General features: G+C 41.5%; 1 protein-coding gene across 1 annotated transcript in view; it reads left to right on the top strand.

The window, feature by feature from the left end:
• erbb2 (erb-b2 receptor tyrosine kinase 2) overlaps positions 1-12,004 on the top strand; it is a 46,758-nt gene that overhangs the window by 17,345 nt on the left and 17,409 nt on the right. Inside the window, exons 2-11 of the mRNA XM_084079113.1 lie at positions 2,868-3,019; positions 3,419-3,599; positions 5,389-5,529; positions 5,751-5,816; positions 6,894-7,009; positions 8,545-8,686; positions 9,918-10,046; positions 10,550-10,676; positions 11,212-11,285; positions 11,656-11,752. Coding sequence (XP_083935239.1) covers positions 2,868-3,019; positions 3,419-3,599; positions 5,389-5,529; positions 5,751-5,816; positions 6,894-7,009; positions 8,545-8,686; positions 9,918-10,046; positions 10,550-10,676; positions 11,212-11,285; positions 11,656-11,752 — 1,225 coding nt within the window. The remainder of the gene's footprint in view (positions 1-2,867; positions 3,020-3,418; positions 3,600-5,388; positions 5,530-5,750; positions 5,817-6,893; positions 7,010-8,544; positions 8,687-9,917; positions 10,047-10,549; positions 10,677-11,211; positions 11,286-11,655; positions 11,753-12,004) is intronic.

Here is a 12,004-nt window from a genome sequence, read left to right as displayed (position 1 = left end):
TTACACCAACGCCCATATAGAACCACAATGTATACATTTAATTATATAAATATAGGTAAAATATAGTGATAAAATATAGGTTACATACCTTGTGTTTTGATGTGAGAAGTGACAAAAAGATGGTTCCAGAATGATGAAAATGAAAATAAAGCAACCTCTGGGTTAGAAATAACCCAGGTAGGTGTTTGAAGACCTAATAACCCCTTTGACCCAGCCCCTGGGTAACCCCTTTGACCCACCAGTGTGTTTACAGAACCCAAATAACCCATTATTATGACCCAGCCAAATCAACCCAGCAATGTGTTTATAGAAATAACCCAGCATTTTTAAGAGTGTTCGATTACATATTTGACACAGGCTACGAGGTCACTGAGGGTGTATTTCTGGGAGCCACAGTTCGTAGAGCCATTTGCTGGCTGATGTCGCTTGCTGTCAGATCGGATGTACACTGAATCGATGATGTGTGTGTCTCATTTAATTACATTCTTACTACACTCAAAGTTTGAAACCCTACACTCCGTTTTTATTTGTTCCCAAAAATTCCATAAAACATTCCATTGCAAATTTCAGAACATTTTCAGATTTATTTCTCTCGCTGTTTCTGTTTTACTCTCTGACAGGTGTATATAGGATGTAAATTTGTAACGGCTTGGCCGATCACCAGGGATTTTAGATGAAGCAAACACACAGGGCTGATAAGAGCCTGAGCACACAGCCGTATCTTGTGAAGCTGGGAGACAACACTGATATTCAACCAACCCTACACTTAGGGTTGGTTGACCGTGACCGTATTCCCAAGGGCTCAGTAGCCCCTCCTGTTTTTGCCGAAAATAAATAGCCGATCGAGCCCATGCTATGAGCTTGTAGATCTGCTCTTCTCGCTGAATATTAGCCCCAGAATAGGGATGCTAGTGGTTAAACTTCCTGTTTCTCTGTACGAACGTGTCTCCATCCAGCTGGCTGTCTCTCACTCTCTCCTAAGTAGGGAAAGTGGTCGTGCTGAGGGGTGAGGACGGGTGGTGGTGGGCGGGGGGGGGGCATGCAGAGTAGCGGGGGTCGCCAGAGGAAGTAATTTCTAAGCTCTTGTAGGAGGGACTGTCCACTGTGAGACGGCAAAGGCATGGGAGCTATGTGTCTGCAAGTGTCCCCATGAATTCTAATTCTGTATGACCCTGTGTGTGTGTGTGTGTGTGTGTGTGTGTATGTGTGGGGGGATCTCTGCACTTTACTGCCAGCGGAAAAAGTCACATAATGCAGTTATGAAACAGAAGTAGTAGAAGCTTACGGTTTGTTCTTTTCAAAGGCTTAACAAAATCCTTACTGGAAGGTTGATCTGACTCCAAATCTTTCCGGACCTCAATATTTGGAGTGATGTCATTTGTCATTGCTTGAATGTTAAACATCGCTCAAGCTCTGCTATCTTTAACTTTGCGATGAGCAGCTCCGTCTATTTGAAAATATCACTCTCCTGAAGAAATATGAGAAAGGTGGCCAGATGACTTCTGCACTATGCTGAAAAATAAAACGTATTGAATCTAGATATTTTATATATAAAATATAGATACTGTAGGCGACAAGTGCCCTTCCTTTTTTTTCACAGCTTGTGTGTACCCGATGAACCACTTAAACCCTATAATACTTTGTTGACCGGGGTGTCTTTGCTGAAAATAGCCGATCTAATAGCTCCGTGGCACGGTGTGAGCTTGTAGATCTGCTATTTTACCTATTATCACATGCCCAGAATAGAGATGCTAGGGTTCAAGTGGTTAAGCTCAGGTCTATGGATGAATCAAAGCGTCTTAATATGGAACAAACTTATCACTTACCCCCATGGATTGATCACTTCCTCTTCCATGTTTGACATGGAATGTTGCTATGAATGGAAATGTCCTTTCAATATACATTTATTTCTGTGTCTGAGTGAATCATAAGTGTCTTACTTTACACCAAAGAAACATTCACATTCTATGAGTTCATAAAAATCTGCATGTTTATGAGTGATTTTGTGTTTAAAAGGTTGAGGTTTAACATTTGTATTTAGTACCCCTAATTGCAGTATAGGTACATTCATGTACATTCATAGTTAAAGGGTCACAAAACCTTACGCTGATTCTGCAGTTTCCAGACCATTAACAACTGCAGCAGACTAAAAAACAGGGCAGGCAAGGCTAATACAGTAAGCAACACAGCGACGGCTAATAAAGTCAATAATGGGTGTTAGATTTAGACCTGTCCAAAGCCACAGTACCCAACAGGTGTGTCAATGCGCATTGACACACGATTATTAATCTTATTAGCTGCAGGCAGCTGTGTTGCTACCACAGTATAGTACTACAGTATAAGGTTAGTAGTCTGTGCAGCCTGCCATGTTATACCCTACTGTAGTTTTTAAACCTGAACTGGAAAACAAACTACAAAATCAGCCTTTGTTTCATTCCCTTTAAATGCAGTGGAGTTTTGTTGGGTATTAACCCATTAGGACCTGAGGCCGATTCTACAAAATGTCTTCTAAATCCTAACAGTTTAAAAAAAAAAACTATGTTGCTATATCAGTGGTTCTCAAACCTTTGCAAGGACCCCCAAAATGTATATATTTGGCCGCGGACCCCCATCTCATATATATACCGTATTCAAAGATTTGCACACATTTTCACGTTTTTTCGAAAATAGCAGATCTTCAAGCTCGTAGCGCGGCACTCTGTGTCGCACTATGAGCTTGTTTATCTGCTATTTTTTAATGGCCAAAGAAATCTAAAATGACACAGATGCGTTCCCGGTCTTAATGGGTTAAAAAAAGGATAAAAACTGTTCCTGTAGAATCTCTGTAGAATTTGAACCAGAAACATGCCTTTCCTTTTGTGTTATAGTGTGTCTGGGTACGGACATGAAGCTAGCTCTGCCGTCCAGCCTGGAGAACCATTATGAGACACTGAAGCTGCTCTACACGGACTGCCAGGTCGTCCACGGTAACTTGGAGATAACGCACCTTTACGGACAGCCTGACCTCTCTTTCCTACAGGTATTTCATTTCATTTTCTACAGTGTCATATTGCCATAAACAGAAATTCTTGTGGTGTTTTTATCCTGGTGTTTTAGCTGATGTCAGGGAATTTCTACAGTGAAAATAGCCAATCTACAAGCTCACAACGCATCATATCGCACATGCATTGTGCCCTTGTTGATCAGCTATTTTCACTGTTTTTGAAAAAGACTTTTGTGATTTCTTTTGTACATTTTCCACATACAATGACATGCCCTAAATAGGGATGTCTGGTTTAAAGTCATCCATCATCATCACCCACTTAAACTATAATTTGTCCTCTGGTGGTGAAACAAGCTTTTTCATGTCAGGTTGTCTGGTCTCTTCTTGTCACATTGGTCTCATCCTGGTTTTATCCCCACAACACTTCCTCTCCAGGGCATAGTGGAGGTGCAGGGCTACGTGCTGATAGCTCATGTGGCTGTGAGTCTGCTGCCTTTGGATAACCTGCGAATTATCCGCGGCAGCCAACTGTACAACAGCTACTCCCTGGCTGTACTAAACAACACAGACGGTGCAGAACAAGGACTCAGGACGCTCCGACTTCGCAGCCTCACAGGTCACAAAATAGGAGAGCTTGGTTGTTGTGTTTTTCAGACTGTAACCCAACAGGACCCGATTAACTGTGGCCTGACCTCACTTTCACCAGTGGTGGAAAGTAACTAGTACATTTATTTAAGTACTGTACTTAAAGGGATATTTCACTTTCAAAAAAACTTTGGGTCATTTTATCGTCTACTCAGGCTTTTGTGAGCCCCCCAGACAGTCTTTAAGTTGCTTTATTCAGTATATAGATATTTGATATTCATTTTATTAGACACGCCCCCTTCCTATACAAACCCATTATAACTTCAAACTCCGTTCTTGGTTCTGGTGACTCACCCTGCCCTCCTAGTACGTGAGGGGGCCGTGTTATGGTGGTATCGTGGTATTTGTACTTTACTTGAGTATTTCCAATTTTCAGTATTTTTACTTCTACTCCTCTACATCTCAGAGGCAAATATTATACTTTTACTCCACTACAATGATTTCAAAACTTTAGTTACTAGTTACTTTTCAGATATAAATGATGATATTATGAAACATACAGTAACCACTTTAGCCCTATTTTATACCTAGGCTATTTGAAAATAGCTGATCTACAAACTCACAACGCGTCGCATCGCGACGCGTTGTGAGCTCGTCGATCTGCTATTTTCAAATATTTTAGTACTTTTACTTTTACCTTTGGTACTGCAGAGGACTGTAACAGAGTATTTCTATATTAGTAACCTGCCCGACCACTTCGGTCTGCCACCTCGGGGCGACTGATTGCCTCGTCACTCAAGGGTCCTTCTGGCCGATCCACACGGTCACGACTTTTTTTCTGTTCTGGCCCCACAGTGGTGGAATGAACTTCCCACTGACAGCAGAGTCACTGCCCATCTTTCGCCGCAGGCTGAAAACCCACCTCTTCAGGAAACACTACCCTTCCTCTTTGCCTGGCCTACTTGTTGTTAACTAGTTGTACGAACGCTTGTTTTATTGTTGTATTGTTTTATTGGATCTTGTTTAGTCAATACACTTATTTGTTTTAGCTCTTGCTCATTTTTTTTTTTTTTTAATATTTTTTTGCTAAAATCGAGTTAACTCGATCTTGGCAGGCAAGTGATGAAAAGCTAATATCGAGTTAACTCGATCTAGGCAGTCAATGTGTTAAGACTTCTGGTGATTTGTAGTTTTCGTTCCCTACCTATGTTGAATGCACTTTGTAAGTCGCTTTGGATAAAAGCGTCTGCTTTTATTGTAATGTATATTGCAGTATTGGTACTTTTACTTAAGTAAAGAATTTGAGTACTTTTTCCACCACTGCTGATCACTCACTTCATTGTTTGGGTTTTAGGTCAGGTTTGACCTTTCTCATTGTCTTTGGTATTATTGCTATATATGATATCCTCTCAATAGGAATAGAAAGTATAGGACATATTGATGGTTTTATTGTTTATGTTCGTGATTCAACCATTTCAGGCAGTGGTTATCATGTATTATTATTACACATATTTGCTGATTATGGGATTGTGATTGGTCGATCAAGGTGTACGGTATGTCATTTCCTGGTAGCAGACCAGCTGTTCCTCAATAATAGACCAGTGTTCTTCCTCTGTTCATGTTGCTATCGAAGCGGCAGCTCATGACTTATGAATCAATATTGTATGTCAAATCATTAATCTTGTTCTGTAATAAGCGGGGTGAGGTGGTCATTATTGGGAGGCATCGGTCCTGCGTCACCCTGAATGCGGTTATTTTTCAAAAATGACCACCTCACTCACTGTACCTCATCACTAAAGTTCCTCCTCTGTATCCTGCAGAAATCCTGGAGGGTGGGGTGTTCATTTGGGGGAACCCTCAGCTGTGCTTCCCAAACCCCAAGAACATCATCTGGGAGGACACTTTGGACAAAATGAACAAATATGCCAGTGAACTTCGATTGCAAACTCAGGCCCCCAACTGTGAGTGCTTGATTGATTGATTGACTGACTGAATGGACAATAGTAAATAAAGCCCAATGCAAACCAAACAAACTACCAGAAAGTAAATTGTAATTTCCGTCTGTTATTGTCTTATTTAATTTTCTTGTTTTTGAACTCCATGTGCAGTCGTCATCAGGAGTGTCTTGACTGTGTTATCTGTGTGTTTGTGTTTAAAATGTGTGTGGTCTCCTTTCGTGCAGGTCCAAAGTGTTCCTCTGTCTGCCGGCATGGCTGCTGGGGAGAAACTGCAGTGGACTGCCAAACCTGTGCGTTAACAGCACACACACAAACCTGCACATAAAACACCTGTTTTCCATGTGATAGCCAAGATGATATACATCCACACTACTAGTATTTTTCTGGTTGTCACTGGAGTGGGTGGAGGGTACAGTATCCGAAATTCTGTTGTTATGGTATCATTACACACATTGTCCACCATTCAGAGTTGAATTTCAATCACCTAGGTTGATAGCTACATGGTAGTGATGAGCGGGTCGACCCGTAACCCGCGGGACCCGCGGGTCAACCCACGGCGCGGGTGGGTCGAGTCAGAATTTGAGAGGCAATTATGCGGGCTGTGGGTCAGCGGGTCAGCCGCTCTCACACGCAAAAAAAAATAAAATGATCACATGCTCTTGTTTTGTCTTTATTCCTAATAAGAATAAGAATAATAACAATAAAACAGTTTGAATACACTTGGGGATTATTTTCTAACCATGATTTTACAGAAGAAAAAAAAAATCGCGGGTCGCGGGGCGGGTTGAGCCATAGATTTATATATGGGTTCGCGGGGCGGGTTGAGGCGGGTTGGGTTCCATCGCGGGGCGGGGCGGGCCGAGTCATGAAAAAACCCGACCCGCTCATCACTACTACATGGTAATCATAATTACCTTCAACTATCTATTCCTTTTCCAATCAATCGAATTATCGATGCATTATTTTAAAACATAATATTAAAATTTTTATCTATCAACAAAAAGATGAAGAGAAAAAAAATAATCAAATACAGTTTTATTGTTGACTAAATCGATTAGTCTGATTTACCACTTAAGCCCTATTTTATACTTTGTCGTACAACAGTGTTGTGTGAAAATAGCTGATCTACAAGGTCAGAATGCGTCACGATGCATTGCAAGCTTGTAGATCTGCTATTTTGGGTGTTTTTGAAAATGTTTGAAAAAAGAACTGATTATTTAATTAAAATGTATTTTTATAATCAATTAGTTTGATTAACTGTTGCACCCCTGTTGTCCTCTTTCATCTCACATCCATTATATCCTTTCCTCATGTCCCCCTCACTTCTTTGAGTCTCTCAATATCTCTGTTTCTCCTCCTCTCCAAAGTGACTCACATGAACTGTTCGTCTGGCTGCCGGCGATGCAAGGGCCCCCATTCCAACGACTGCTGTCATATGCAGTGTGCTGCTGGATGCACAGGGCCCAAAGACTCCGACTGTCTGGTGAGACACACACACACACACACACACACACACACACACACACACACACACCCCAGAGATGGGGAACTCAAGTCAGAGACTCTGACTCGAGTCGCACTCAGGGTCGCCACAAATGCGACTCGGACTCGCCCCTCAAAGACTCGAGACTCGACTCGGACTCAAAGACTCGTGAACAATCTTTATTTTATGTTTTATTTGACGCATTAATGAATGACATGCCCGACATCATTGTTAATTTTCCTTGTATTTCGCAACGGAATCTCTGGTGCGCGCGGCCTCAGTCTCTGCAATGTAAACATGGCGAGCACAACAGCTGCTGTCACTGAGTGTGGGCCTTTTTCATCATAACGTTTAAATATAAAAACTTACAAATTAAATAAATATATTTAGCTCAGCATCATCTATCTAACTTTAGTTAACTTGGCATATGCTTGATATGTTTATAAGATGATCGGATCATCCGTGAATCCCTGTGATAGAACGTTTTTTACACGTCGGGTTTTTCATGTTGAGCTGAGTCTCTGTCGCCCCTCATTGTTTATGTTCCCAAAAGAACAGATCTATATGCTGTCGACACGCCATGACGCAGTCCGTTGATAGCTTGTATGTCTGTTTCTTTGGGTAGGTGAAGCACATATTGTAGCTCTGTTAGGGACCATTGAACAAATACGAATGATGAAAAAGTTGCACTTTGCGAACGGGGACACTACTTGGACTCAATTGTGTCACTTCAGAGGAAACGAAATGGAGCTACTACTTCAGAGATGTTTACTCACCCCTGAAAATGAATCCATTAGAATGGTGGGATGTTAACAGCCAACGTGAGTGAGTCATGCTACTGTATGTGACTTTGAGTAGCCTACCGCCGGGGATCTCCATGGCTGTAGGAGCGTTCTGTTAACCTCAACAGACAGCACAGCAGTGCGCACTAGACTAATACCCAAACACGTTGACATGTTAATCTTCCTTAATAAAACATATGAAGACTAACCTAGCAGTGTAGCCTCGGTGCTGTGTGTGAGCCTGTGCCTGCCGCAGTTGAGCTGCGCTTATTAAGAAGCAAAGGAGCCTAAATTAATGTAGCCTACTATTCTGATTTAACATTCATTCTGTGCATTTTTCATTTCGGGTTGCGTATGTGGATCATCATAACTGTATTCCAGCCTTAGGCTACATTGTATAAATAATTAAATACATGAAAAAATAACCCCCAAAAAAAGAGACTCGACCCTCAAAGACTTGAGGCTCGACTCGACCCCCAAAGACTCGAGACTCGACTCGAACTCGACCCTCAAAGACTCGAGGCTCGACTCGGACTCGACCCTCAAAGACTCGAGACTCGACTCTGACTCGCGGCCAAAGAGACTCGTGGGCATCTCTTGACACACACACACACACACACACACACACACACACACACACACACACACACACACACACACACACGTAGAAGCTTATCTCCTACACAAGCTCCATTGACGTGATAGCCATTTCTGTAGAAATTAACCCTTCTTTACTCCTTCCTCTTTCTCCAGGCGTGCCGCCACTTCTACGACAGTGGCGTGTGCAAATACAACTGTCCTCTCCCCACTATCTATGACACAGTCACCTTCCAGTCCAAACCCAACCCAAACAGGAAGTTCAACTTTGGAGCCACCTGTGTCAAAACATGTCCCCGTAAGACTAACTTTCTTATTGTTTTACGACTTGCGTGTTTGAGTTGGCCAGGGAGGGGTGCGCTCTCTTATCAGCAACGCACTGTGTGTCACATTTATACAGTCATACATATTCACAGTCAGTATAACCCAGTTGCCACTGAGCTGCTAGCATTTGGGGGTTAAGCACTTAAGCCCTATTTTTATCTCCGCCAGGCGAGCAGGCTGCGGGGCCTTCCCAATGTGCTCCATATATCAAGTGCATGCTCTCAAGAGCATTGGATAAATGTGTACTAGACTTAAAAAAAACAACATCATGTAACAGATTTCATTCAATTAATTTCTGTGGGTCGGGATCGAGCTCGCGGCACACAGAACGTAACGCAAAATAGACAATCTACAGGCTCACAATGCACAATCACAAGAGTAGCCGTTTTAGGCGAACAGATTTGGTGTAGAGGGACAAAAAGGAATGATAGAACCATGGGGGACTCCACTCAACAAAGTACTGTAGTGTTTAAGTGGTTAAACTCACCATAATAGTGATGCAGGTAGAGGAGGGTTTACCGTCTCCTCCCAGGTGTTCTCATTCAGTAGAGGTGTGAACTATAGCCTTTTATGTTTAGGCTACCGCTGCCACCCTTTGCACACATCCTTTCATATGGGGACTAATTACTCTCCCCTGTTTACATACTACAGTATATGCAAATACACAATATCAGTGGTGGAAAAGGTACTCAGATGTTTTACTTAAGTAAAAGTATCAATACTGCAATATAGAAATACTCTGTTACAAGTAAAAGTCCGGAATTCAAAATTTACTTAAATGAGTAAAAGTACAAAAGTATTGGTATTAAAATGTTCTTAAAGTACCAAAAGTAAAAGTACTAAAATAGCAGATCTACACAATGCACAATGCAACGCATTGTGAGCTTGTAGAGGCTATTTTCAAATAGCTTATGTATAACATAGGGCTAAAGAGGTTAATGTATGTTTTATAATATAATAATTGATCATTGAAAAGTAACTTGTAACTAAAGTTTTCAAATAATTGTAGTGTAGTAAAAGTACAATATTTGCCTCTGAGATGTAGTGGAGTAGAAGTAAAACTTCATAAAATTGGAAATACTCCAGTAAAGTAAAAAATACCAAAGAATTGTACTTAAGTACAGTACTTGAGTAAATGTACTTAGTTACTTTACAACACTGCACAACATACTGTATGTGTAAAAGGATTGTCTATGTGTCTACAGACAACTACCTGGCCATGGAAATGGCCTGTACCATGGTGTGTCCCAAACTCAACCAGGAAGTCATCATCACCCAGCCTGACGGAAATGAGACGCAGAAATGCGAGAAGTGTGAGGGGGACTGTCCCAAAGGTGGGTCACATTGTGTGTGTGTGTGTGTGTGTGTGTGTGTGTGCTCATTCAGATTCAGCTCTTTATTAACACCAAGGTGCCTGGCCAACGCTCCTACAATAGAAAACATTACAGCTGATTGAATCTTATGTATTATGGAATTATGGAATATTTTGATGGATGGAGTCAAATAAAGCTGTGTGTGTGTGTGTGTGTGTGTGTGTGTGTGTGTGTGTGTGTGTGTGTGTGTGTGTGTGTGTGTGTGTGTGTGTGTGTGTGTGTGTGTGTGTGTGTGTGTGTGTGTGTGTGTGTGTGTGTGTGTGTGTGCGCTTTCAATTACATGTGCATGGTGTTGATGCTTAATTGGGTGATTATGAATGATCACTGATGCAAATGTGTGCGAAACTGTACGAACTTGTTCTTGGCAACAATGCCGTGCTGTTGTTGTTGTATCCGGTAATCACATAATCTCACCTCATGGTCCTGAGATCGTCCATTCTCATTGTGTCACTGCTCTGCTGCAGTGTGTTATGGGCTGGGCATGGGCAGTCTCCAGGGAGTTACTATGGTGACGTCGTCTAACGTGGAGCAGTTCAACAGCTGTAAGAAGATCTTTGGCAGCCTGGCCTTTCTCCCACAGAGTTTCATTGGGTGAGAGGAGAGCAAAGTCAATTCTAATGAAAAAAAAACTAAGATAAAAAATACTATATTATATAACTATATTTGTGTTTTAAAAACGGCATTGAATGACACAAGAAAGTCACCAACCTGTTTCTAATGCATTCCTAGGTGTAAATAACAGATAAGAGACGTTATTCTATTCTATTATGTTCTCTGCTGCTCCCTCAGCTTGTATAACACCTAGCTGACAGATAGACACTAAACATCAGGTCTACTTGAGTTTATCCCCTGTTTGTATCAATCATGCACTGTAAGAGACACTTCATCACTGTTAAGGATCAGCATTTAATTAACAGGCCTTGGAAACATCACAATTTAAGAAATAAGCAGTTGGATTGCACACAGCGAGATTTATAGTGAGAATTAGATTTTTGCACTAGACTACCAGACTTGCACAGCTCCAGCTGAGGACTATAATCTCTATAATCTATATGGGGGTGGCATGTTGACCATCATCACTTATTGAAATGCTATTTATGGATAATGTTTATGCTCCTTTGTCCAGTGACCCAGCGACCAACATAACAGGTCTGAGTCCCACTCAACTGAATGCATTCAAGAACTTGGAGGAGATTACAGGTACTGAATAATAGAGTGATTGCGTTGTGAAAGGATTTCTAGTTTTTCTTGATGGATATAAATAGTCTGTCTGAGCAACATTGTTATTCCACCTGGCAACTTGTAAATGTGTCATTGGTTTCACTTTGATTTAAGAAAACCCTGTGTCTTTCCAAACTGTACAGAAATATCAGATATGGGCCACATCGTGTTAAACATCAGATTGTCTGTAATCACATGAATCCAGCCTGACTGCATTCATTCACACGATCACATATGCACACACTACAAACCCTCATGCCTGCGTTATCGCTGATAACATCACTGTGTATAAGCATGTCTTGTCCTTTTATAGTAGTTCAGACTGATTTACTAGGTGTAATTACTGCAGGTTACCTGTACATTGATGCCTGGCCCGCCGGCGCCAACTGGACGGATCTGAGTGTTTTTGAGAACTTGAAGGTGATCCGAGGCAGGATGCTATACAAGTAAGGCTGTTTAGCTGTCTGTCTCTCCTAGTACTCGTCTGTCTTTGTCTACCTTTGCCTTTTTGACTTGTCCTTCTAATCAGGTCTTTGCTTTCGTCCATCTGCCTGTCAACATACTAACCTTATCATTTATTTAACTATCAAATGAGACATGCTATGCCACTTAACTTGGATGTAATTTTTGACAAAATCTGTTAATGTTTGAATATGTGTCTCTGAGTCAAGCTTGTGTCACACCTGAAATACCATCAT

This window comes from Gymnoscopelus microlampas (assembly GCF_963454915.1).
Source record: "Gymnoscopelus microlampas genome assembly, chromosome: 14".
Lineage (NCBI taxonomy): Eukaryota > Metazoa > Chordata > Actinopteri > Myctophiformes > Myctophidae > Gymnoscopelus > Gymnoscopelus microlampas.
This window is presented reverse-complemented; position numbering and strand designations above follow the sequence as displayed.